Source organism: Nuphar pumila, chromosome 8, assembly GCF_984573655.1.
Source record: "Nuphar pumila chromosome 8, dmNupPumi1.hap1.1, whole genome shotgun sequence".
Taxonomy (NCBI): Eukaryota; Viridiplantae; Streptophyta; class Magnoliopsida; order Nymphaeales; family Nymphaeaceae; genus Nuphar; species Nuphar pumila.
In genome coordinates, this window is record NC_143256.1 from 124,527,733 (window position 1) to 124,555,636 (window position 27,904).

Below are 27,904 nucleotides of genomic sequence, written 5' to 3' on the forward strand. Positions count from 1 at the left end.
TTCAAAGGACGCAAATTAGCGTTAGGGTTTGGATTGAGTTCTGTAATCTGTTCTGTGCTCGTCGGATCGTTCCTCCCCTTCCCCGCCGTTCGATCGTCTCTCATTCCTCTCTCCTCAGCAGGTTACTCTCTCTCTTTCTCTATATCGATCGATAGTTTATGTTGTCTGTAAATGTATGTGATTTACTGAATAGAGTTTTACTTTGATTGAGTTTGATTTGTATGTAAAGAATCTTGTCATTTTAGAGGATATCTGTGGGGAGCGCTTTGGATTTGATCGGCTTACAGGGATTTCCCTAATTTTTTTAAGTTATTGCAGTCGAATGCGGTTAATTTGTGTGATTTTTCTTGAATTATGAGGAAACCCATGGTATGCGGTAGATTTATCTAAAGAGGTTATGTTTCTAGCGTTTTCGGGTTAATTTTGTACAAAATTCTCTATTTTAAAGGATATTTATAGTTGTAGTTTCTGGATTCTGGTTATTTATGTAGGAAGTTCTCAAAGAAGAAAAGGTGTTTTGTTCATAATTTTACGGGGTTCTTTGAGTCTGGAGTAAAGTTTATAGTGGAGGATTCTGGACTGGTATTGATATACAGGAGTTTCTCAGAAAACTAAACAAGTTGCTTTGATTTTTTTAGCGGCACAATTAGGGTTTGCGTTCCTCTTTTTCAAGATCATTTTTTTCCTGAGAATAAAGAAAGGTATATAGGTGTCGTTGACATGAAGTCAACCAAAGCCATACATAATCTGGTGAAAAGCAAGAAAGCTAGGTGAAATTTGCAAACCTGAAGATCGATAATTGTTACCATAGACTTTTTTTTCACACTTTCAAAATACCGGTTTTAGGTTTGGGTTTTCGTTGTATTTGTTGCATAACTGTCCTCGGTGTGGAAATCCTTGTAGTTTATTTTGATGTTTATGCAAGCAAAAATTAAATTTTTTTATTGTGAATATCGGAAGTCTTTTCTAGTTTATTTTAATCGTTTGGCATTGAAAACTGATCAGGTTTCTGATTGTTTATATTATGCAATAACATTTTGAAATCATTGTCATTGTGATTTTGATGTCAGAGCTCAAGTACTAATTTCAGATCAGAACAAATATTGTGATTTCGGTGTCAGAGCTCAATTGTAGCCCTTGTTATCTGTACACAGGACATAGAAATTCTTCTTTTTTGGTTTAATCATTTCAAATTAAAAGTTTGATTATGGTTTTGAATCATTGTTATCATAAATGTCCATTTTTCTTCTTGTTCCTCTTTGTTAATCTGTAGTTGGGGTGTGGAAGTTCTTGTAATTAGCTTAATTGTCATTCAAAAAATTGACACCCATTTTTTTTTTCAGTACATAGACTGGAGCTGGTTAGAACCATGGGATTCAACGAAGGTGACGTGGTTGAGGTATGGAGAAGAGACGGCTTGCTGTTTGGTTCTTGGTGGACTGCAAAGATCATTTCAAAATATGGTCATACATACTGTGTCAGATATGAGCAACTTGCCAACAGTGATGGGAATTGGATTGTGGATGCTGTGTGCAGTGAGGATCTTAGGCCATTGCACAGTCCTCTTGGAGGTGGAGAAAGTTTGTTGATGTCTGGTGATATGGTTGAAGTATCTGATCAACTTTGTTGGCGAGTCGGGGAAATTGTCAAGGTGCTTCCAAGAGATTGGTTTGTTGTTAGGTTTGGTAGTACAGATAAAGGCACAAAAATCCATAAACAAGATATTCGTATTCAACAAGTGTGGAATGGCGGGAAATGGGTTTTTATTGTAAAGGTACTCACATTCTTCCAATTTTTCTTTTTCTTTGTCTGGCTTAATTATGAGTTTTGGGTTTCTGGTTCTCATGTGGTTTTGTTGATTTACTTCTCATATCATGAGTGTAGAAATATGAGATGGCTATATTCACCACAAGCTATGTCAGTCTGTATCTGTTGTAGGCAATGCTGTCTAGTTTATGAGAATTTGCTAAGGTGTTGATAAGTGGTTTTATTTAGAGAAATATTGATCTCAACTTGGATATGCTTAACAACATTCTTTCCCCCTTAGATGCTTCAATTAGATGGTCACGAGCTTTTAACTTTTGGTGCTTATCACTGTTTTCATCCTTCCAAGATTTGCCTTGTGAATTTCATGTTGCATAACATGACTTGGGAAGTTTGTATGTATGTTTGTGTGCATGAATGAATTAATAGAATCTTTCTTTTTCTTTCTGAAAACATCACATTCTTCAGATGGCTGTCTGGTCTTATTGTTTATGGTTCAAAAAATTAGTTTGGCCCACAAAAAAAAAATCAGCTTTTACTATTTGATCCCTGTATAGATCATTGAAGTCTCTGGGTCTGTTATGGAAGTTTCATAGTCATTTCTTCTTGTGAATTAGTTTGCACTGAAGATAGCTATTATCTGACTTAAAGTCACCAATTCACAATGGCTATTGGCTGTGTATAAATAATGATGCTGCCCATATCTTTGGTGTTTGTACTATTGTATGACAGATGTAGCTTCAATGTCTGTCAGATTCTTGTGATGAGATATATTTAGTCATTGTTATTTGTACTGCTAAACGCTGAATTTATTGAATAATGTTTTTTATACATGCAGGACGGCAGTATAAAAAATCCTGATGAAAGAGAGATACAAGCTAGTGGAAACTGTTCTTTGAGATTGAAGTTTGGCTCGAGGAAATTCTGTATGGATGAAGAATGCATTGGAGATAACTTTGTTGGGGATATCATCAACCTGGATTCAAAAAAAGTTCGATATTCTCTTCCTGTGTCATTCCCTGATGAGGCAAATGGCGATGCCTTGCATAGAAGGAAGAGAAGAAGATCTGAAAGGGTGGGATCATGCAAAGGGCCTGTCCCAAGTATGTTGCCTCCATTGCTTAACAAGGTAGATGCTGTTTCTTTTGTAGAAACACGGGTGGTTGAGAAACACTTGCATACTTCCATTGACGGTGAAACATTTGGTTCTTACGTAACAGATGTCGGAAGGGAAGAATTAAATGGTCATGCACCTTCCACTTTTACCAGACCTGTAAATGTTACTGAAGAGAGTAGTGGTTCCTCCGTTGCTAGCTGCAACAGTAGCCACTCACTGTCCTATACTTATAACTTCAGAAACCCCATCATGAAATCTTGTGAAAGAAATAATGATGATGATGCTGAGTCAACCTGTGAGTCCCAATCTGGGAAAATTCATTTGAGTACTTCCTGGGAAGATTTAGCTGTAAATGTCCATGCGTTAGAGCTGCATGCATATCATTCTACCTTGCAGGCCTTTTATGATTCTGGTCCCTTGAATTGGGAGCAGGAAGCCATCTTGACAGATCTCCGCCTCTCTCTTAATATTTCAAATGATGAACATTTATTTCAGCTCAGGCACATTTTAACTTCTCGCAAACTATGATTGTTCTTGTCCCTGACTGAAACAATGATCAGAAGTTTCAAATAGGCATCCTTTTGCTTTTGTGAATTCATTTTCCTGCAATGATAGAAAATTTCATTGCAGTGATGTTGTAAAGAAAAGAAAAAAAGATAAACAGAATCAATAAAATTTTTCTGGAGTACCAGTTTGAAACTGTGATCTTTCTATTTGCTATTGCATTTTGTGCTGTATGGTTGCATATTGATAAGTCAGACGCTGGTTTATGAGAATGATTCACTCAAATGCATATAAGTTTGCTCTAGTTTGTAGCTTTTTGCCTTCCTGCCTCAGGTCTTTAAGCCGTTCTTTCATTGTTTCATGATGCTCTTCATACTGATGTAAATGGAAATGGAAGGATTTGGTTTATTTCTTTTCCATACTCTGAATCCATCTAATTTGTTTCAAATCAGGGAGGTCATTCCTTGATTGGAGGACTACGGTTGACATTGACATAGACATATGAACTATTGCATAACAGTCATTTGTTGATCGGATCGCCATGAACATCAGGTGTTTGGCTAAGAACGAGAAACGCTACCTTGACTGATTTTGGCCTCTGCCTGGATTTCTGACAAAATTTTAAATGAAACAAATCACTGGTAAATCCACTTGCTCTTGATTTTGATAATCTTTTCAGCATGTCATATTTGGGCATTTGGTACAACTTATGTTGATCCAAAGTTGCAGTACAGAAACTGATGGACTTTTTTGGACATTGGTACAATTTGATGTTGACACGAAGATACACTGAACTCACGCTTGAGAACCTTCTTTATAAGTAGCTATCAGAAAAATTTTACACCTCCAATTTTAAATGTGCAATTTATCATTTGTTTTCAATAGTTAAGGATGTGGTCTTTGGTTGTTTTCTTGCACAGAAACACAAAATATATGTAGATGGAGATGCACATACGTGCATGACACATAAGCATGTGCATGCACGTAGGTGGAAATAAAACACTTGTAGTGTGCTGCACAATATATGCATAAGGACAACAGTACTTTGCACAACGTGGAAGCTTAGGGACTATATGAACAGTGTCTGCTTTGTGTGTGTGTGGCGGGGGGGGGGGGTGGCTCGTGTGTTTGTGTGTGTGAATCCATGTCAAAATTTTAAAAATGTTTATCTGCTCTGAGCATTGAAGTTATTCAAAAAACTTAGAGACTATATGAACAGTGTGCTGCACAATATATGCATAAAGACGACAGTACTTTGCACAACGTGGAAGCTTAGAGACTATATGAACAATGTCTGCTTTGTGTGTGTGTGTGTGTGGCTCGTGTGTCTGTGTGTGCGAATCCATGTCAAAATTTTAAAAATATTTATCTGCACTGAGCATTGAAATTATTCAAAAACTATTTTTTTTTTAAAATGTCTTGTTCAATAAATAGGGTGACAAGGAATCACCAAGATACAATGAACAGGAAAAAATTATTCAGTCCAGTTCCAATTCATGACAGCTCATGGCCCTCCTAAACCAAAGATGCACAAAGACAAACAAATATCTTGCTGAATCCTTCAGTGTAATGATTTTATTTTGGAGCGAACATCCTTGAATATTCTGTTGTTTCTTTCAAGCCACAAAACTACCATGCAGAATGCAGTCACTGTTTCAATGTTTTCCTCCATTTGCTGGATCCAAGTGTGCTGAGTAAAAGATCCCAAATGCAATTTCTATTCTAACGAACAAGTTTGGGCCATTTTGAAGTGTATCTGGAGGGATGTGCAGAACCAAGAGAATTGTGTCATCATTCTTGCTGCAGAACGATGCACATCATCTCTAGCCGAATGGCAAGCTGATTTAAGTTACTTAGAGTGCATACCTTTCTTAATGCAACCAACCAACCAAGCGATCATTTATCATGTGCTGATTTTTCCAACTCCATAGAGATGCTTGGAAATAAGTGCCACTGCCATACCTAGTTTCAAACCAGCAGTGTATGAAGAAAAAAACCAAGAATTGACCATCTCTAGTGATTCTCCAAAGAAGCTTATTAGGTTCATTGGATGGCCTTATGACAGCAAGCAGTTCCTTATGGTATAACCGGTCAGGAATTCCCCTATCTAAAACCTCTTAAGAAAGTTACACCTCAAGTGAGATGACCAGCAATTGGACATGGTGCTGTTAGGTGATCTAGAAAAGTGATAGAGAACCAGAAACCTTTGACTTAGAGTTGAGTTACATGCCAGGTGCCATTCTAGAAAGAAATAGCTTCAATTGTGCCTACCTGGATGCTCACAAAATTCTTGAAACCATAAAAAACTGATGTCAACAGTTTGCACACACCTGAAGTTTTCATGCATTTTCTGTTAGGAGTCCACTTTCATGGATTGCCAGAAACTCGATATTTCACTTTCAATAAGTTGCTCCAAAGACCATCCTTGGTTCCCATACATCACCATGCATTCCAGAAGAAGGCTTTCATTGCTTGGTTGAGTTAATTTTCCCTGGTAATTTGTTAATTGCCATAAGATAGGATGACAAACTGAAGATGACATGTTTTACTAGAGTTACTCTCCCAGATATTTATAGGTAACTAGCTGACCAACCCTAGAGTTTCTATTGAACCTTGTTCTCAAGCTCTCTCCACCACTTTCCAGGAAACATTTGATTAAGTGCATGCCCAAGTACTTGACTAGGAGATCACCTTTGTTGCATCCAAAGATTTGTCTCGACCACCACAACTAGATTTAAATTAGAGTTTGAATGTGATAAGATTGCATTTTCTTTTGTTAACTAGTAACCCCATGGTTGTTTCAAATGCTTTTAGGATAAATCAATGCTTCAAGTTGCTGTTCCAAACAGCAAAATATCATCAATGAGCTGAAAGGGACCAATACCAAGAAGTCAGTTAGAAACCCAACATCAACTGCGATTTTGAACATAAACTGCAAGCCTTTCACTAGACACCCTGTTAAATGGACTGTGTCCTGGGCTTTAAACATGATTTCCTTAACCCATTTCATCAATTTGTTCTGAACCCCTTATGCTTGTTAAAATGTATCATTCAACATATGTAATCGTATATATATTTTATATATATAAAGGATAATACATATTCATATAAGGTATATATGCATATGTATTATCCTAATTATATATATAAAATATATATTTTTCTATTTATAAGCATAGGGGTAGTTTAGTCATTTCACAGTTTTACGCATATTCCATTTGGAATATGTTTGTAATTTTTACTTTTATTTTTCTCCTTTTTAGTGGTTTGCGCCACCTAGGGAGGCTCCCCAAAGAGTCGTTGGGGAGCCCCCAACGGTCACAAATGTGACCGTTGGGGGCTCCCAACGACTCCTTTGGGAGCCCCCTAAGTGGCTCCTCTCTTGTATTATAAATAGGGGAGTTCCCCTTGTAATTCCTTCACTCCTTGGAGGAGCTTATGCTCCATTGTATAGGGTTTTTACCCTCTTTCTTCAATAATATTCAACTTATGACTTTATGTCATATTTACCCCTTTTATGGGTTTATGTATTAGCACATGATGTGCTTGTGTTGTTCCCTTGAATGGGTATATTCGCACTTAATGTGCATGTGTATGGGTTCATTATCGAACCTAAAGTATTCAAAGTCACTTTCTAACATGGTATCAAAGCAAGGTTACGATGGGGTTGTCTTTTGATGCAACGGAAAGCGTGTTGATCAAGAAATGGTGAAGTATTCATTGTCCTTCTCTTTTTTCTTAAGTTTTCGGTATGTATCTCTTTTCTTAACATATTATGCATTATGAAATTATTTTTTGCATATGAAGTGTTTATAATAGTTGAATCACCTCTTTTCATATTTCGCATGTTCAAAATTTTTTAAAAATATCTCCTTTTAAATTTAGTAAACTTGTTTTGTATTCAAATATATAAATTCTTGTTTATATGTTTATCGATTACTCATCACATATAAATAGTAATTTATGTTCTTTCTTAAAATTGTCTTCAATTATGTGGGATTTATGCTGATTACATAAGTATTTCATAAATTAACTTTTAAAGATTATATATGATCTCTTGATTAATGATCTTTGTTTAAAAAATCTTTTCTCTCATATAAAGTCTAATTGGTTTTGAGTTCTTCTCTTGTTTATGGATTTTAGTGCATTTTTTTGAAAAATCTTGATATAATTCTTATATAAGAATCTCTCACATCTAAATCTTTGTCAATGATGTTTCAATGGTTTTGGTTTAGTTAAAGGATTTTGAAAAATTATTTGTGATAAATATGTTGTATGAACCATTGTGTTCATTAGGAAAGATCTTTTAAAATCTTCTCACACTATATAGAATGCATAGTGTATCTATTGCATCCTTTGGTATAAAAGACTTCATTAATTTTTGAGTTTTCGTCTAATGATACAACTTTATAAACATGTTTGTTTTATTTTTCATATAAAGTTTCAAAACCTCTTGATTGTATCTCTAAGGATGCCTACATTGGCCATAATATGGTCTTCTTTGTCTTAAATTGCATTTATCAAGCATATAATTACATAATTAAAGCTTGAGAGACTCAAGCATTTGCTACCATTTTATGAAATACATGCATTATCGCATGTTTATTATTTATACGCTTTTTTTGTATTTTGTTCAAGTGTTGTGTGAGTGCTTTCGTGCACTTCTTCTATAAAGTATTTATGCTTGTATGTGTATTGTCTCTTCGTAGACATTTTCACATGATACTCTCTTTTCAATAAAGAGATGTTTTTATTGCCTCCTTTAGGGCTTGTGTTTATTTTTTATGAACTTGTAAGATTGTTTCTTTTATCATTATGAATGCTTCCGCAATATCTTGGTACATGTCCTAAATTTACACATTTAAGATTATTGCCATTTTACATCTTGGTATACATATAATTGCAAATTATAAAGGCTTGATTTGTTTCTTGGATGATTCCAATTCCTTTCCCACACATGACATAGCTTAAGTATTTCATGTTGTGTTTATTGAGTCTTTTGATAATGATCATGATGTTGCTTAATATTTCATAAATTGTGTTAGTTGCATACTAAGTCTTTTTGTATAAATGACTTCTTTTGAAGATTAAGCATAATTCAGATTTATGCAAAATTGTTGTTATAAAGCATATTATTGTGATTGATTATATTGGACCTTTGATTCAATTTTTAATCGGTCCTCTTTTCTTTGAAAAATGATTCCTAAAGTGTTTATTGCCTTTTTGTGGCATTTATATTTGCCCATCACATGTTATTTAATGCATCATTTATTTGGCCTTATTATTGTTTTATTAGAGATGTTTGTTGAGGTGAGTTATGGGCACCTCGTGTTATATCATTCTAGATTGTCCACTTTCCATATTATAGATGGTGATTGAGGTGAGTTATGGGCACCTTAGGACTCTAGAATGATTTGGTATATGATCTCTAATTATGAGTGTGTCACTCATTGTTATGTCATTTTAGTTTGTCCACTTACCATATTATAGATGGTGGTTGAGGTGAGTTATGGGCACCTTGGGACTCTAGAATGATTTGGTATATGAGTGTGTCACTTGTTTAATGTTGGCCATTGATCTTATGGATGCTCTTATTTATATATAAATGTGATGGATATATGATGTTTAAAACCTTAAATGTTTTAAGGTATATTGAAATCAAGGTTTTGGGGTTATTGCCCAACCTTTTATTGTTTATGAATCATATGAGTGCATTTGCACATTTATGTTTTGTGCTTTTGTGCACAAGTGTTCTTGGTGTGTGTATATTCACACATTTTATTTCAAAATGATATTGTTATGGGTATTCTTTTTTGAAGAACATTGTTTCAAGGTTTTATTTATATGTTTGTCATTACAAGTTTTATTGCCTCAAAAGTCTTCTCCTTTTATGCCCCTTATCTAAGTGTCATCATATGTAGACAAGAATTTTATTACATCTTCGTGTGTTGGTAGCCCTTTGTTGGCTTTTGCTCTCTTGGTCTAGTAGCTGAACACACTTGTCTTGAGTGTTATTTTATGTAGACAAAGCACGTTGATTCATACCATGGTGTGTGATTTTAGTCCATGTTGGCGTTTGTGTCCTTGTTGTAGTCGCTGAGATGTATGCTCATGGTTGGCTTATTTCACTCATTTCAAGTGCCATCTTATGTAGACAAGAGATGTATTGTATTTTAGCCCATAGTTGGCTTGTTACTCTTGTTCTAGTAGCTGAACATACTTGGTTTTGAGTGTATTTTTATGTAGACAAGAGATGCTTTTGGTCCATGTTGGCGTGTATTCTCTTGTTCTTGTCGTAGATGCACTCATTTCAAGTATTATTATATGTAGACAAGAAGTTCTTTTGCACACCTTTGTGTGTGTCTTTGGCCTTTAATGACATTATATTTATATTCTTGATCTAGTAGCTTATACACTTGATTTATGGGTTTTGGAGGACTAATGAGGTAGTGGTTTGTAATGGATGAACTATTGTTGAAATTTGCAAAATTTCATTTATGACTTGTGTTTTAAGATATTCAAGTGAATCATATTTTTGATATGCATATTTTAAAATCAAGTTGATTTTTTGGCATTTAATCTATATATTAAGTGCTTATGGTTCTTTGGCCACTTTTGTATGCAAAATGTGTTTTTTGTCAATTGAGTGAGATTTTCCTAAATGGGTAAGATTCTCTATTCAAATAACACTCTTCGTTTTGCCTTGTAAATGAATTTAAAACCTTGTGAACTCTTGTGATTATTTTGTCTAAAGTATGCTTGGAGACTTCGTTTCTCTTGTTTGACACTTCATTACATGTCTGAAGCATGATTCATTAATGATTCCTTTAAGTATTAATTCATTTCATGATAATATATGCATATGCTCTTTAAGGCCTTTTAGGATCTCATTCAATAAAACATATGTAACTTATGCCTCTTCGTAGGCTTACTGTGGTGTCCCTTAGGGGACCATTGTGTTTTTCCCCATTATGGGGTTATGTTTGTCCAATGATGGACCTTATGAATGCATTATGCATTCTTGCAATTCATTTTCGCATAATTTGCTTCTGCTCACTCTTTAACATGATATTTGATTTTTGAAACTTTGGTCTTCTAAATTTACTTTTCATGCTAAAATAATTATCCTATCATGTGCTTTAAATTTCTATGCATAAGTTATATTTTTGCACCATTGTTTTGCGAATGTGTCATCCGATATGGTTTCAATTGAGCTTGTTAGAAATGTTCCAATTGGGTAAAGTGCAAAGATATGTTTTACTTGTTTCTTTGTTGTTGTTCCACAGGATCTTGAAGATAAGAGGAAAAGAAGTACCTTGGATAGATCATGGAAGGTGCTCATCATTAAAGACGTTGGAGGAAGACATTTACAATGGCATTCGTACGGAAGGCTCTTGAAGCCTTGAGAGTCTTCCTCCTGCTTTCTTCAATCTTTTCGTTCCCCCACGCAAAGTTTGAGGGGGGGTGTTAAAATGTATCATTCAACATATGTAATCGTATATATATTTTATATATATAAAGGATAATACATATTCATATAAGGTATATATGCATATGTATTATCCTAATTATATATATAAAATATATATTTTTCTATTTATAAGCATAGGGGTAGTTTAGTCATTTCACAGTTTTACGCATATTCCATTTGGAATATGTTTGTAATTTTTACTTTTATTTTTCTCTTTTTTAGTGGTTTGCGCCACCTAGGGAGGCTCCCCAAAGAGTCGTTGGGGAGCCCCCAACGGTCACAAATGTGACTGTTGGGGGCTCCCAACGACTCCTTTGGGAGCCCCCTAAGTGGCTCCTCTCTTGTATTATAAATAGGGGAGTTCCCCTTGTAATTCCTTCACTCCTTGGAGGAGCTTATGCTCCATTGTATATGGTTTTTACCCTCTTTCTTCAATAATATTCAACTTATGACTTTATGTCATATTTACCCCTTTTATGGGTTTATGTATTAGCACATGATGTGCTTGTGTTGTTCCCTTGAATGGGTATATTCGCACTTAATGTGCATGTGTATGGGTTCATTATCGAACCTAAAGTATTTAAAGTCACTTTCTAACAATGCTAAATGCAATTTGATAATAAACTCCATTCCCCTCGCCGTTTATGTGAGTCCAACATTGAATTGGCTGTAGCCTTCATTGTTAGTCCAGATTCTGATTTTGTGCCTAATCTTGTTTAATGTGTAAAATTTGAATGCCTGTCCATTCACACATAATTTGCTCCTCCCACTAAATAGCAACCAACTCCTTGAATCCTATCACTCACATCCACAAAAATTCAAACTTACTGTTTATTACTTCTGAATTCTCTACCCAGTTGCTCCATGATAAAAGTGCGTTAGGAACTCTTTGGGCATCAACACGCAGTCAAGTTTCCTAAGACATGGTTTATCTTTGTTATTCAACCAAGAGAAAGGCTCACCTTGGTGGGAACATCCAAGAGTTTCTATCTTTTGATTTGACAAGACTCTTACTTTGGATTTGTTTCTCTTGGTTATTGTCCTTTCGATTAGCACTGAGTTTAAGTCATCCACCACGCTCTGATATTCTGTAGTTCCACTGAAACGGCCTTCATTTTCGCACTGCTGACCAGTCCATAAACTACACATTGCAAAACAGACCACCCAAAAGAGTATGTTCCTAAAGATGTTAACACATATTTCCACCCAAAGACAATAATTTATTTGAGTCTTAACTAGTTACCTTATATGGGGACCTTTGTTGGATTCATTTGTGGATTGTTATGCACTTGCTTATAGAAGCCATGTTCATTTGGTACAATCTAAGATCACCTGTTCTTTGATGAGGTAAACCAGTGGCTTCAACCCTTATATTAGTTTTGTTAGCTCCTGATGCTATTAGGTGTCCACATCTATAGTGTGAATGGCTGCTTGTTTGGTTTGGAAGTTGGCATGTAGAGATTCATCTTAAATGAGTCGGGCATAAGCTTGCAGTTTTATCTTCATGGTATGAAAGTTTGGAACCTTCAACTAGCTTGTACTGTTATATTTCTAGAATTCTATGAAGTAGCTCTGGGGAGCTCATGCTCAAAGGCTTGTTAAGACAATATAAGTTACAACACAGGAACTGAAACGTCTTAAAAGAGAAAAGGACAATAATGCGTTCACCATAGAGGTGGTTTCCAAGGCCAGGGTGCTTCCCTTGTGCAATTTTGTGTTAGAACTTTGTTCCAAGCAAGATGCTGTAATATGTACATATAAATAAAGATGCTTGAACTTCATTTTGTTTATAGATGACAAAATTAGGACAGGAGTGCTTAGTTGGACCATATTCACGGAGCATCCAAAATTTGTGAGCCTCTTAAATGAAAAAGAGATTAACTGCAGTATTTGATTAGATCTAGACAAGGACCTTTCTTTGGACATTTTCTCCCACCACGTTTGTCCTTGAAATAATGAGCATCTTTAGAGGAATATCACATGGACATGATAAAAAGGCAAGGGGCATGCCATTCTTGTGTAACTCTCTCCAGTCTCCATTAAGAACAGTATAAAAGGAGACATGGCATGGAGGTAAGTTGGAGTAACTCTATGACAGATTGAGCAGTGGTTTTGCATACGTATTGTTAAAATGACATTCATGCTATCTCCTTAAGATTAACGTCCAGTCATTCTTGACTGTCATTAGAAATCTGGATGGTATTAACCTGCAGGATCTTACTGTCAATTTATAAATCATGTGATATATGGGTGCTTTATTTCCTCATTATTAAAGAGGATTCATGTAATTATATATTGGAGATATCCTAACGAAGACCTGACTTGCCTTACCTATGAATGCTGGAATGATCCCAAGTATATCATCCAGCTGCACTACTACAAGTTTTGTGAAGTCAGTGTATGCTATATTATGTGCAGCAATGCATGGATCAGTTGTCATTAATAGATTTGGTTGAGGATTCTATGTCCTGATCTTGATCTGAGTATGAATCTAATTTTTGATTTATGTTAGTTGGATAAATTATGGATTCAACCTTGATTTTGACCCAAGGCAACATAAACTAGTTTGCACAAACCTAGATCACAGGTTGTAACTTAGTTTCCTGAGATCAATGAATCTGGTCCTCTATAATAAAGTCTTTATAGAGAAAGAAAAGAGATGGAGTTTTCATGTATGAGCTCCTAAAATTTAGGTTCCATACTATCCACTATAAGGGTTTAGACAAAGTCTAAACCATAAATACTTAATGGTGAATTGAATACTAGCATGACTACAATGTACTTTAACTCACATGCTTGCAGACACACTAGTATATTTGGTTCAATAAGGACTTCACAATATGCAAACTACAACTTACATCCCATGTTCCAATGACCTGCAACCTTGGTGACATTGAATTTGAACCCCTTGATAGTTCTATTGTTGTTGGTTTAGAAGCTTTTAATTTACATGACACCATCAGAAATAAAAAAAAAATTAGCTGTTGAATCACATTCTTGATGAATTAATGTGGGAGCATTCTTGGGTGCACCAGGTATGTTAGCAGAAACTGGGACTTGAAAGGAACATTTTAGATATGATTACATGGAAATTAAAGCATTTGGAAGAAAGGTAACTCTCATGCTACTTGTATCAATGCCTAATTTTACTTGGATGCAGAATCACATCATATATGCTGCTTTGATGATCATGTTATCTCACAGTGCAACAATTTACAGTGAGAAATTTAATGCCTGTCAATGGCTGGATTCCAAGAAGATACTCTATGAGTAATTATTATACTGTATACTTGCTTAACTGGTTATGTGTCTCTTTTTCATGTGTCTCTTTTTAAGTCATGTGTCTCTTTTGCATTTGATGATGAACTTTGGTTATTGGAAGCTAACTGGTTACTTGTATACTTGCTTCCAAGTCAAAATTAAATGCTTTAGTTTCCATTTGAAACTTGAAAGCTTAAGAAACATATGATCATGCGCCTCACAGAATGATTGAAGTCAGGCGTTAAAAATCTAACCTACAAGCTCAAAAGCTGCCTTAGAGAGGCATGACTTTCTTATATTGAAAAAAAGGTCTGACCTTTTGTAAATCAAAATTTTTTAGACATTGTGCATTATTAGAAACATTCAAGTAAGAAGAAAATAACCAATGGACATGTATATCAAGCTGGAAGCATATACATGGTGTAGTTACTTCTAGCACTATGTCACTTAGGTGCGGCTGTAAATAAACCATGCTAAACACATCTGTACGGTTGGATCTACCATTTGGTGGCTAGATCCATACAAACAAGAGTGTGTACCACCATAAGGTATCATGGTACAAAACCACCTTATATTTTCTCTATTTTAATCAATGAACATTTATCGTGAAAAAATCAACCATAGTAGGTTCATTCTTAAAGGGCATACAGCCAGTGTGCAAAGGTGCTTGCATCAATTCTGCATTGGTTCCACTATCGCAGATCCTCCATGGTTCTATTCCGTGAATTTATGGGGGGTTGGCGTAGTGAGGTGGAGTCTTGGCCCCTAGACCAGCGGTCAAGGTTTGATTTCCATGGGTGTCTCCCTTCTGTGCAAGCCGACATGCAGCATAGGCCCTGGGCACGGGGGTCCTATCCTCGAAGTTTTATGCTGCTGGCACGATGACTGTAGGTATGGCAGGCTGAGCCAGCACAGCCAGATCTTCATGCCGGGCGGGTTATAAATAAAAAAAAGTGGGTGGGTGGGTGGGGGGGGGGGTTGTTGGCCATAAACCATGTAATTGCTGGAGTATCTGTTAGTGTTTATTATAGTTTGTATCTTTTTTAGTATCTCATGATATTATGGTGGAAACGCGTATCCTAATATGTCTGACAGTATTTGGCACCTGCTTCCCACATTTGGATGTGTGCCTATACCTTGTTTCACATTTGTAAGGTTCTCTTTTTTGTATTTTCTCATGCATCTTAATGTAGTGTACGATTCATCCTATTGATGTTTATGGCACAAAACAAAGTAGCGAATGTGCCTTTGTAGGTGGGGTGAATGTCTGGGTTGTTCTGTATTGGCATTTAACTGTATCTTGTTCAAACTTGATTATGCATGTTAGTAGTGGGCAGTTGGTGTTCTACCCCTCTTCTAGTGTTAGGTTGGTGTGCTATCACTACTTACAAGATATATGCGATTTGTGGCATCTTATATTATGTTGTAATGTGTACTCCAGAACGTGAGAGAACAAATCTTGCTCTCCTGTGCACATCATGTAATGACAGAGCAAATAATGCATAAAATCATGAAAAAAGTGACAAAGTATGTCTTGCAAGAGAGAGAAAGCAATGATTAAAGAAAAATCTGTAATATACAGAAAATGAAAAAAAAGAAATTTCACACCTATAACCCTAAATTTGGTGCAATATACACAACTTCATCCAATTGTTTTGGGATGAAGGCGTAGTTGTTGTTGTATACACAACTCAGCCGCACTTTGGACCCTACTTTTGGAAAACAACTATGTTGTACCAGCTGTAGTATCTGCACCTCTACCTATGTGACACGTGACACCTGGGGTATCATCTTTTCAACTAAATGAATATTCACGATTGTTGTTTTTTCTGGAGGAGAAAACAAACCTCTTTATTGCCAAAAAAACAGAGTCAACAAGAAGTTACTTATCTTACAGCAAGTCGTAACAATTAGTCGTTTAGAAGACTTGTCCCCAAGGACTGATCCATGACGGATCATCATTTGGCCATTTTATGATATTGTGTGCTGTTAAGTAGTGGAGTTTTTATAATATTTCTATTTTATTGTTAATTGTTTCTTTTATTGTGGATGTCACTTGTTAGTGGCATACAACTTGTTTGTAGTTTTCTTTTTTATGTCAGACTTTTGTGGCATGTTGTAGTTTGTAACAGTTTGTCGAACTCTTGTAACTTCCTGTTTTAGGGTCATGATGGTGCAGCCATTCACTGTAGAGAACATGTTAGGCCTCGTGGATGCAAGTTTTTCTTTTACTCTTCTCTTGTACAGCAATAGTGCTTTATTGCTTTAGTGCCACTTTTCTCTGTTAACAGTATCCTCTTCTTTTTTCTTTCGGTTCTTTTCATCTTATTTCAATTTCCCCCCTTCTTCCTTGATCCATGCTTCTTTGTTTCTTTTCCATTGATCTCTTTTCTTGCTTGTGTCATCCCCTTCTCAGTCTATCTACTTATTGCCTCTTCTCTTTTTCTTCTTTCTTTTCTCTGTTTTTTCCCCTTCCTTTTCTCGTTTTCTTCTTTATTTCTTTTTTTTGTTCTCATTTGTTTGTGCTACTGTTGATGCCATTACTGATGTCAGCATGCTGTTGTTGGTGAGTTAGCAGCTTTTTCCATTCCGAACCCTAGCCAGCTAGCCCAATTATCTTTTTCTCGTCCTTTTAATCATAAACGTTTCTTTGACCTATTTTTCCACATGAACGGACCCTTCTTCCACTTGTAGTGTTATTTCTTCCCCATTGATGCGTTCCCATAAGTTCAGATTCAAACAGACTCCTTCCAATTTCTTCTTTTATAAAGTGATTATGGTTCCTTGCAAATACCTTGAGTGTAAGTCATAAAGATGGGACCCCCATCTCCATTATTTCTTCATAATCAAGACCAGTCTAACATTGCGCTGGATTCCAACTCATATATATATATATATATATATATGGGTTTATATTTTGTACAATTGATTGTACCTACAATCTAGTTTGAATCTCACCATGCGAGTTGTTTTGACACAATCTAACCTCAGATGTGTTCAACATGCTCGTTGATTTTTGGATTGTCAGAAAAACTTGTATATAGATTGGATTCCAGTGATACAAAAGCTGGTTCCTACTAAACAAAACCTGTAGACAACATGTATGGTGTTAGATGTGAGAAAAAAACCAAAGGGGGTCCTACCCTATTTTTTAGGTTGTTTGTACAAACGATTGTAACAAATCTTAACCATATATATATATATATATATATATATATATATATATATATATATTTTCCTCTAATGAAATATGGAAAAAATTGCATAATTCTTATGACTAGTTTGCGGCATCTTTGAGAACAAGTGAAGTCACGAGGATGATAAATCTGGAATTGAATGTTTGGCTCAAACTGAATGTGTGTGTGATCAGTTGGCTTTAGTTCAACATCTAGTGTCGGATTTAAATGACTATTATCATGCGCTTCGTGGTTTAGTGTCAGTTTTGTAGTTTTGTGGCTAGTGTTACCACAAAGCCTCTATAAGCTTCTTTTCTGCAGTTGAGTCTTTTGTCACTTCAATGTGAGTCTAAAAATAAGAAATGCAATCAGCGGCCCCTAGTGTGATGGCCATGATAGGTCATGGATAATAGTCACTAATGAATATGAGCATGGTAGTCAAGGCAAGGGAAGAAACAAAAAATGTAATCTTGGTCAAGTTCATTTTGGCAATTGCTCCAGCTATAGTGGTGGAGGATGCGGTCTTGAAAACTGCTATAATAATGCTGCCCATGGACATTCGATTGCTGGCTCGGATTTAGAAGAGCATTTCAATGTGGGTCCAACACTTCTTACGAGGAATGGTACCTACTCCAAGGACTGATATTTGTTGCTGTCAGAGCTTTGAAGTGTGATAATATAAAAATCAATGTGCTTGCCTTATGTCTTCTTAAGTTCTTATGAGGAATGCAATGAGGAGGCGACAGCAATATGAATATGGCATGTATCTCTGGACAAGAAATTGAGAAACATGGCTTCTTAAAGCCCATCCAATGCAGTTGGAACAAGGCTGGACTAGATGATGATGATGTTGCCGTCTCTCCAACTACATGATAACTAACAACAATTTGTTGAAAAGATAGAAACATATCATATCTAAAAATGCACCTACCTCTCCAACGGTGACTTTGTAGTAACCGCGTAAGAAGCATTGCTTGCTCATCTCTTGTCCGAGTGGAAACAATGATTGTAGAACCTACTTGCCATGTTTGAGAAACAAGCTCAGATCATGTTGCTGTAACATGGAAAGGTACCATGTTTTCTCCAAACCTGTCTAATTTTAGTATCACCTGTTGATGCTGTAAGAGCCCGATTTGCGATTTTCTTTGGTTACATATTTGTATATTTGCCTTATCTATAAGTGCACATGGTTCATTCGTTTGCTTGATGATGAATTTAGGTGGCAAAACCCCTTAAAATTCTTGGTCTGCTATAAATATGTCTATTTCTTCTGCTCATTCATTACTCTGTATGATTGATTTTCTTTCCTTTTTGGGTGCATCAGCTCTGGGATTTGGAAGGCCAAGATTGATTGACAACATCATGGGTGACATCTTATCATGGAACGCATTGCTGCAACACGAAGATAACCAACACTGTTATGCTTGTCTTGCAGAAAAATGCCATTCTGTTTGAGAATGATTCCTTCATGTACTCATAACACCAAAATTTTGGTTTGGAAGGACTCACACGATACACCTATGCAAATGGAATTTCTTACAATTGCTGAAACGCTTCTTTTATCAAGTTTTGCAAGTAAAACATCATCAACCACTGCTTTTCTCTGAGATAGGGAAAAATGTGAGAAAATCAATAGCCAAATGGAGTTAAATGTGGTCAAAGTATCCAGCATCTGCAACCTTGCGAATCTTGAAGGCCCTCAAACCACCGATCCCAGGCTGGGGCAGCAGGCCCGATTGTCCTGCGCATCATAAAAGCAAACTAAAGTTTCAACAGGCTGAGTGGAAGATACCATAAGCAAGCAAAAGGGCTGCAGAATTCTTACACAGGGAGCAGGGGGTCTGATTTCATTTCTATATTAAGCAGCAACCTGAGAAAAAAAAAACGGACTTAGTAGGTTGTCATTTGAAATGACTCTAGCATGATATCTGAAGCATAGACTGAGCATACATACGCCTGACATGCGATGGAAACTTTTTCTGTTGTCTCTAGCGCTTCCATTTCTTTCTGAAAATGAAAACCAGATAATGAGCTACCCTATAATTGATGCTTTATTTTGAAAAAAACAATGAGATATATACATCATAAGTTCTAGAAAATAGGTGGAGAGCCAAAGATACCAAAAGAAAAAAAAGTACACCAAATAGCAATTAAATAAAATAAAAAAGATAAGAAATCCTGGTATTTTACGTTCAGGAACACTACATTTTGCGAGTTTTAACTTCAAATCATGTGGACCAAATATCACTAAAATAGCAAATGCTAGATACAATGTTGATCATAAATGAATTTTATGATGGGTTTATATCTGCAGCTATATTGAATCACACAAAAATGTCTATTTTTTTTTATGACGAGGAACCCTCACCGAATCCAGAAAAACCCTGGGTGAAGAAGCAGTCTGAAATCAAGAATGTATTGATTATTCATCCACTTCCGCTCTGAAGTATCACAAGTCTAGTCAAATGGATTGATGTGGCTTGGGTTCTCACCTGATTCCCGTCATGGTATCTGCATCTTGGCATTGCGTGTATGCTTTGGTGTCGGTCCTTTCTCACTTTCTATTCTTTCAAGTATACTACCATAAATGGGATTGATATGACCATCTCTATGATTGTCCACTGTCCCTGGTGTTTGCCTCTTCATTTAGGAAGTAATGGAGAATTCTCACCAAACCCTCATTTGCTTAGAGTTTACACCACAGAAATTCCTGTTTGGCTACTATTCTGAAGTCAACAACACTTACTGACTGTTGGAACCAGCATTACCACCTCGGGAGGTAGTAACACCACGTCCCAGAAAAATCACCACCTCATAAAAATTCTATCTAGTTAAACACCAACTTAAGCATAGCCTCAGATTTGTTTATGCATTCTTGATGCCCATGCAGTTTTGCTTTTCCTAACATGGCACAAAAGCATGTTCCCGTAGGCCTTTTTACAGTTTTGAACCAAAAGTTCTCCATGCTTGATTAAGCCTAGGAATTTACCATCATCTGTGCTACTATTTTTGTCACAGCATTTTTCTTTCTAAGACTAAACCAGAAAAGATGATCTGTATATGGTTTTTCCTTTTTCCTTCCTCTCATGGAATGAAAAACATAAAATTCCATTAGAAGAAAGAAACCTGCATGACACAGTTGATAAGATGACAGTTAAGGACAAGCAAATTCTTAGGGACGGATGTTCACATGCATCTTCCAGACCATTTATCTCCCAGACTGTCCCAGACCTTTTTTAAAAAACATACTAGCATGAGTTTTGTTAAATCCAAGCCGTAGATGTGTTAATCGTTGCTTATTTACTAAAAACCAAGTTTTGAATCAAATCAATTTAACAGAAATATTGATTTTTAGTTGATCAAATTTTTGATGCAATATGTACTGTTGATTTTTTTTATTGAGCTAAAAACATATCTAAACATGAAAAAAATTTAAACTAATACATGTTTTCTACTAAATAAAGCATAGAGATCACATCTATGGGTTTAGACTTTAGAATAAACAAAAAAGACATGCAAGTATGTTTTTTAGAGGAGCCTGGAACGGTCTGTGAGATAAATAGTCTGGAAGCTACACATTACTCTTGTTGTCACATAATATAATGACAATTTATGTTCAAAAAGGAAAAATATAGGATGAATAGATCGCACATATTGATAACTTTTACTATTTTTTTTGCATCATTGCAAACACTCACATCTTGCTATAACATCTTTGTCATGTTTCCTGTTTCTATATATTTTTCATGCTAGTAACCAATAACTTCTATTTCTTTATTGTCAAAACTAGGAGCTACTTTGGCAGTTTTCCAGCTCTACCGTTACCAAAATTCCTATAATAACTGCATTGGCATATACATATTGTATGTTTGGCTCCTTTCCGTTCAGCACTGCAAAAAAGGAGGTTTCATAGCCATAGACCAGTACATACAAAAGGAATGTTGAGACACAAGTATGGGATACAGCATGGTTACGTTTTGTACAATACAGGAATTTTGTAAAACTAGGATATGGGGACATGGCTAAACTATACTGAATTCATCTATAAGGTCTGATTAAGAAGGTGCAAACTACACCCATGGTTTCTAATAGGTAGGTGTAGGTGCTTCGGGAGCACCGTAGCATTACTATATATATAGCCTATTCACCAACATATCAACTAATCTAAGGAAGAAATGGATTTAGACCTCCCTCCTTTGTGGTTCTACACCTCCAAACCTATATAACAGCTTTAATACTATCTGTGGGCCCTCTCATAGCTCCAACCAATAAAAATCAGGTACTTCAACCTAAACTTGTATCATGGCCATATGGCTTGTACAAAGTAAAAGATTGCCTTCATACCAACTGTGCATACAAATATCTGTCAAGGATTATAAGAGATTGCCTTTAAACCAAATGTTATACAAATATCTGTCAAGGACTGTACGAGCTTATGAGTTTTTTTCAATAGAAACCTTATACCATCTTCCATGGCATTTGCTGGAAAACCTTCAATTTTTGAAATTTTATCACATAAATCTTTGTTTGGATTTGTCATGCCGTGTAGACCACTCAACATTGCATAAGGGCCTAGAAGAGGCAATCACTTAACCTGTCTACACCCTTGCATCTTCACCTTCTTTGCCCTACTGAACTTTTTCTTATTTTTTCACATTTAATACCTTTTAAGGTTTAGGTATTTTCCTTTGGCACCAACAGCCATTTTTTTTTTCAGAACATCACCCTATCTTACTGATTGCTTTTGATAATGTCAGAGCCTGGTGCTCAACAGTGGCCATTTTGTGGTCACTTGGCATGGTGTTGCTCAATCAATCGGACACAATGAGGATGGAACTTATCTTAGAGATAAACAGTTCATTTCTATTCAGCATATGCATGGAGCTAGGGTCATTGTTGCAACATTTCAAGAGATAGATACTCAGGTATGAATGAATAAAGGACAGGGTTGAAGCTCTTTTTAGACCATAAGAACATAGTAACCAGAACCAAAAGTGGGTATAAGAAACCATCTGTGAAGCGGAAGCAGCGAAGCGAATGATGAGAAGTGAAGTGTGAAGTGAGAAACATAATTTGAAGTAATTATGAAAGCATTTGGAAAGTGAAAAAGAAAATGTGCAGGTGGCGATATGAAAGTGGAAGTGAAAGTGATGCAGAGCGGGACCGACCCGGATCCATACAGCATGACCCAGGCACGGCCAAGGAACCCGACCCAACTGGGATGGACAATCGGACCCAGGAGTTGGATCCGATCGCAAGCAAGGTACCTCGATGCAGGGACGTGGCTCTGTGCACCTACTCCAGGCGAGCGAAGGTCTGAGGCATCCCAGATCCATCAGCAGATTGAAGTCGTCTCGGTCCCAGCCCCTGGACCCGAGACCCAGATCCACTTGCAATCTATAAATACCCTGTTTTAGGGTTGCGTGGGGGAACATGTTTGAGTTTTTTTCAGCCATTCTTTCTTTGACGTCCTTTTCCCTGCAGTCCTTTTTCTATTACTCTCTTGTTTCTTATTGTTTTCCCTTCAGTTATAAAACTTTACGTGTTCTTTGATTACACCTATGAAATAAAATCTCATTCTATACATTATTGCACTTGTGTATTTCGTTCTTCTGCTATTCGCACGATCGTGGGAGTTGTGTTCCATTTCCGGCACTCAAGTGCGTCAAGGAGCTGATCCCCACGCTGCATCAAAGTGGTATCAGAGCGCAACCCCTCCTTGGCCGACGGTATGGCGCAAGAAGCGAGGGACGATCCTACGAGAGGGAAGGAGCGTGAGGAATCGGGTACCGTCAACGAAGACCCCATGATGCGGATGATCGACATGATGGCCAAGATCCAAGAAAATTCGCTACGCGTAAGCAAAGACGTAGCTGGCATGTCAAAGCGTATGGATGGGATCGAAGATCAGATTGTCATTTTTGAATCGCCGATGGAAGCGCACGCAACACAAGCGAACAAGTGGGGTATGGGAGTAGGCGAGGGTGTAGTCAATCTCGCAGATGCCACAGCGACCAACCCAACCCAAATGACTTTTCAGCGTGATGTGCGACGTGAGGGCATCGAGATGGCCTTGCACAGGGATGTGGGTCACATCAACTCCTCGCAAATGGTACCTCCTTCGAACCCTGTCATGGTCATGGCTGGAGATGCAGGGATTGGAGTCGTCCAGCCGAACCAAGTGGTCGCTGGCGGACCCTCCAACCTTGGCCTGGCCTCGAGCCACGGCAACAGGGCCGCAGGCCAGACAGGCTCAGCCGGGCCCGAGCGTGATGCTGGGCCAGGCTGCAGGCGCAGCTGCATCAGCCCGAGCAAGGGCTGATCAAGTCCCCCTTCCTGAGCCTGCACGTGGGGGCTCTGTTGCAGCCCACCAACGAGCAAGGGGAGGTGGACCCCTGTGGAGCGGGCCGAACCCGAGAGGGTCCAAACCAAAATTTTTGATAGCGGGGCCCAGACCCGGATCTCAGGGACCATCCTTTGGGTCCCAGGGAGCGGGTCCGAGTCTCGAACCCCATTACCCGACCTACCCAATTGGGTCTGGTTCGCGGGTCGCCCCGAACCAGATCCAACCAACTACTTTTAAACCCCAATACAGATCCAATACCGACCCAAACCTATATCGGATCCGGACGAAGCTCCAATTTGAATTTGAGCAGGGTCAAAACTAGACCCATCCTGTTATGGATCAAGGATCAAGTTCTAACCAGGCCTTTTCACACCACAACTCGATCCATGATCCTACCCACCCCATTCTAGGTTCGACAAATAGCTTAGGTCTTGACCTGATCCAGATCTGATCCGGTGAGTCATCTCAGTACTACACCAACCAGACCCAATCTTTTAATCTGTCCCCGACCTAAAACCCGGTACCATATCTGACACATTACCCTTATCCTATCCTGACCCATAACCCAAACCCACATCATCCATTTTCCACCAACCCAAAACCCATAAATCGAGCAGCCCTTCCACCTTTAGTAGGACCTCCTGCCATACTGGTGCCTCAACGCCGGCCGCAGATGGTTCCCACTAACAGGCGGGCTAGACCGAGGTAGTTTCCAGCAGCCGCCACGCAGATTCAGCAGGGACCAGTGCGACCTGAGCGCCGACCACACGTCATGGGAGTTCGTCAACACCAACCTCTAGGCGAGCAGTACCGTGAAGAGGGTGATGAAACAGTGTTGGATGATAACGCTTTCTGGAACAAGTATCCTGCAGGAATGGTGGAGACTCGTCAACAGAGAGCGCCAGAGCACCCCTCCACCTACGGGGTGAAGCTAGACCTTTCGGAGTTCGCAGGACGATTCAACGCAGAGCAGTTCTTCGATTGGGCCTATGCAGTACAGTTTTTCTTCGACTACCACACTGTAGCTGAGTACCGTTGTCTCTCTAGCCTCCACTCGATTGAGGGGCCTAGCGCAGACATGGTGGGTTGAGTTGCAAAGGTCGAGGGAACGACAGGGACAAAAGCGCGTACAGACATGGGAAGAGATGCACAGATTGATGCAGTCCAAGTTCGTGCCATCAGACCACGCTGAGAGGGCCTACAAGGAGTACCTGACCCTGCGTCAAGGCACCTGTACTGTGATAGAGTACACTGCTGAGTTCCATCGTCTATCCCTACGAGTGCAGGTCGAGAAGACCGCCTGTCAGCAAGTCACGAGGTATATTTCTGGTCTCCGTCCTGCTATTTCTGATGATTTCAGTTGTGTCACAATCGAGTCATTGGATCAGGCCAACAGTTATGCCATAAATGTGGAGGAAAAATTGAAGAGGCAGGAATATAGTCTCCCGTAGTGACCAGTCTAGTCGACCCGAGTCGAGTTTCCCAACCAGGAGAGCGAGTTACCCTAAGAAGGAAGACTCCAAGTCCACCCCAAGAGTAGACCTCAACGAGCCTGACCATTCCGGACCAGCATACCATACCAGATCCAAAGCCAAGCCTAGTGAGTCTACCATCCGTTGTTTTAGGTGTCAGGAGTTAGGACACATAGTATTCAAGTGTCCCACCGTGAGCAAGAACACCCATTTTGTCGAGGGTATTGTTGATTCAGCAACCGATAGTGAGAGTGAGGGCGAGTCATCGATTGAGGGAGAGAATGAGAAGGAATTCGTAGTGTTCGACAGTAACGTCAAAAATTTGTTGTCCATCCATCATGTTTTGATCGCACCCTGCGAGCCAACCCCTGCAAAATGGTTGCGGAACAATATTTTTAGAACCCAGTGCAACTGTGAGGGGCATGCGTGCGATGTTATCATTGACACTGGGGCTTCTGAGAACATGATTTTCGAGAATGTTGTGTCCACCCTGAATATGAAAACAGAAAAATTGTCCCAACCATACAAGATGGTGTGATTCAAAAGGGAGAACGAGGTTCCCATTACCCAACGTTGTTTAGTTTGGTTCTCTATGGGGGAGCATTACCACGATGAGGTGTGGTGTGATGTAGCCCCTATGAGTGCGTGTCATATTCTTTTGGGACGTCCCTGGCAGTTTGATCGCAAGACCATTCACGATGGCCGTAGGAACACGTACTCATTCATTTTTAAGGGTCATAAAATAATCCTTCTCCCTATCAAGGAGACCGATTTTTACACTGTGGACAAGCCTGAGCGAGTTCTCTGGCTCGCAAGCTTATCATAACGGACTTTCTTGAGCCATTGTAGGGAGGACGTTTATTGTTATGCCCTAGTGGCTAAGCCGTCTATGAGTACGTCGTTGCCCATTCCCACGAACATCGCGCCCCTTATTGAGGAGTTTCGCGACATTATGCCAGACAACCTTCCTGATGGTCTCCCTTCGATAAGGGTGGTGCAGCATGCCATCAATTTGGTTCCAGGGTCGAGTCTACCTAACCTCCCCGCGTATTGCATGAATCCATCTGAGCATGCCGAGCTGTTGAGGCAGGTTCAAGAGTTACTGCAAAAGGGTTTTATTCGTGAGAGTGTGAGCCCTTGCGCAATGCCCGCCCTTCTCACTCCTAAGAAAGATGGGTCTATGCGCATGTGTGTCTTCATTCTGACTTAATTTGTACCTAATGTTTTTTGTTACAACCGGATAACTTTCTTATGATTCTTGGGGGAATCACTTCAATTGACTAGCTTATACTGAAGAAGCAAGGAGCAATTGACAGATCTAAATCTAAAGAGAATATGACAAATACCTACTGATTCAGAAATTCTTTTAGGTTTTTTCAATAGTTCTACACACCCTCATACTACAAAAGATGCTTTAGTTTGAAGAAAAAAGAGTTTCCACAGATCAATCATTGCATCACTAAAAATTCTTAGTCAGAAACTAAAACTTACCTCACTAGAGTCCTAACTATTTCACAAAATCAAATTATGGTTCTTAGTGAACCATCGACATGGTGTTTCTTTGCGACCAATCTAAAGATTTGAGGGGAATGAAGTTAGTTATGCATGTCTTATAAATGTTGTATTAGTTTTTTCTCGCACTATACAGCTACTTCTTCATAAGGGTTATGTAACAAACTGGTCATCAACCAAAGTTGAACTTCTCCCTCCCGAACCCTTACTGTTTGGTATGACCATAAAACCTGGTGCAGCAAATCAGCCATTACAACACCTTATGCAGCTAACCTCGATACAAACAAAGAACTAAATGTTCAAGAACAATCACCCATGCTGCTCTGACCAATGATCTCACATAACCAAACTTATTGAGAATAAAGATCGAACTGCAACCATTGCGAACCCCAATTTTCTATATAGACCACTGTAAGAAAAGAAACAGTTGAACAACACTGAAGCCTCATTATTTCATGAGTTCCGAATGAATGGGCATTCATAAGGTCAACCAAATTTCAATTCAAGTTAAAAATACAAATTATCCACATCCATTTGATTCAAACATAATATGTTCTCCCAAAAATACTAAAGCTACAAAATTTTCCGGTAGATCCATGAAATTTAACCAAATTATGTTCCCCAAATCAACCCCTTCACATAATTTAGGCTCTCTCTCCATTCTCTAACCCAAAAAACAAAAAGCATAAGAAACCAACAGAAATCACGAACCAAAAGATCAACAACCGCCAAAAAAAAAATCAAACCAAAGAAGCAATAAAACCAACCTCGAGAAACCGCGCCTCTTGCTCCAACCGCTTCAACTCCGCCTGAATCCGGTGCTTCCCCCGTGCGTCCGCCACCGCCGGGAGTTCATGTATCGGTGGAGCTCCGACTGAGGCCTCCGCCACTGCTGCCTGCATCTCCCAACCCTAGAATCTACGAAAGGTCTATTTTTTTGAAAAAAATCCGAAAATAACTACGAAATCCAAAGGTGGTGCTTCATCGAATGATCCAACAAACTCAAGAGCTGATGGAAGATTACATCACAAACGACACGACGATCATCGAGGAAAGACAAAGAAGAAATGAAACAGAAAAACTATTTTTTTGAAAATCAGACGACGATTCAACCACGGAGTATGAATCTGCCGATTCCAAGGATGGCCAAAAGAATAACAACAAAATTTTAAGCAAAAAATAAAAAAATAATAGAGGAAAAGACGAGATCGATGGTACGCAAAAGGAGGAAAGAAGCGAAGAGACGGCGGAGATTCGAAGACTCCAGAAAAGGGCGAAAAG

At 38.2% G+C, this 27,904-nt stretch overlaps 2 protein-coding genes across 8 annotated transcripts; one reads left to right on the forward strand and one right to left on the reverse strand.

Annotated features, from left to right (window-relative positions):
* LOC149830593 (protein AGENET DOMAIN (AGD)-CONTAINING P1-like) lies at positions 1 to 23,470 on the forward strand. Of its 6 annotated transcripts, none has more exons than XR_016433899.1 (6): positions 1 to 121; positions 1,344 to 1,774; positions 2,603 to 2,893; positions 3,838 to 4,026; positions 13,892 to 13,968; positions 22,051 to 23,470. XR_016433899.1 is itself a non-coding variant. In XM_090016622.1 (4 exons), the coding sequence occupies exons 2-4, from the start codon at positions 1,370 to 1,372 to the stop codon at positions 18,642 to 18,644; spliced, it is 723 nt and encodes a 240-aa protein (XP_089872748.1). In that variant the 5' UTR covers positions 1 to 121; positions 1,344 to 1,369; the 3' UTR covers positions 18,645 to 18,844. The 6 variants fall into 6 exon arrangements, 2 of the variants coding, with proteins under 2 accessions (XP_089872748.1, XP_089872749.1); XR_016433897.1 differs by lacking the exon at positions 22,051 to 23,470 and adding an exon at positions 18,618 to 18,844; XR_016433898.1 differs by lacking the exons at positions 13,892 to 13,968; positions 22,051 to 23,470 and adding an exon at positions 18,618 to 18,844.
* Positions 18,836 to 27,874, reverse strand: LOC149830594 (guanine nucleotide-binding protein subunit gamma 1-like). Of its 2 annotated transcripts, XM_090016625.1 has the most exons (5): positions 27,391 to 27,874; positions 19,248 to 19,300; positions 19,119 to 19,163; positions 18,973 to 19,034; positions 18,836 to 18,896 (listed from the first exon to the last, which is right to left on the reverse strand). In XM_090016625.1, exons 1-5 carry the CDS (start codon positions 27,523 to 27,525, stop codon positions 18,880 to 18,882), a joined length of 312 nt encoding a protein of 103 aa, XP_089872751.1. In that variant the 5' UTR covers positions 27,526 to 27,874; the 3' UTR covers positions 18,836 to 18,879. The 2 variants fall into 2 exon arrangements, with proteins under 2 accessions (XP_089872751.1, XP_089872750.1); XM_090016624.1 differs by having other exon boundaries at positions 18,836 to 19,034.
* Between the last annotated feature and the right edge of the window lie 30 nt (positions 27,875 to 27,904).

Coding starts and splice junctions, on each gene's coding strand:
- LOC149830594 (XM_090016624.1), bottom strand. CDS start 27,525: ATGCAGGCAGCAGTGGCGGAGGCCTCAGTCGGAGCTCCACCGATACAT. Junction 19,164..19,247: donor GTTTCCATCGCATGTCAGGC/GTATGTATGCTC, acceptor TTTTTTTCTCAG/GTTGCTGCTTAATATAGAAA. Junction 19,035..19,118: donor TCAGACCCCCTGCTCCCTGT/GTAAGAATTCTG, acceptor TATGATGCGCAG/GACAATCGGGCCTGCTGCCC.
- LOC149830593 (XM_090016622.1), top strand. CDS start 1,370: ATGGGATTCAACGAAGGTGACGTGGTTGAGGTATGGAGAAGAGACGGC. Junction 1,775..2,602: donor AATGGGTTTTTATTGTAAAG/GTACTCACATTC, acceptor TTATACATGCAG/GACGGCAGTATAAAAAATCC. Junction 2,894..18,617: donor TGCCTCCATTGCTTAACAAG/GTAGATGCTGTT, acceptor TGGGTGCATCAG/CTCTGGGATTTGGAAGGCCA.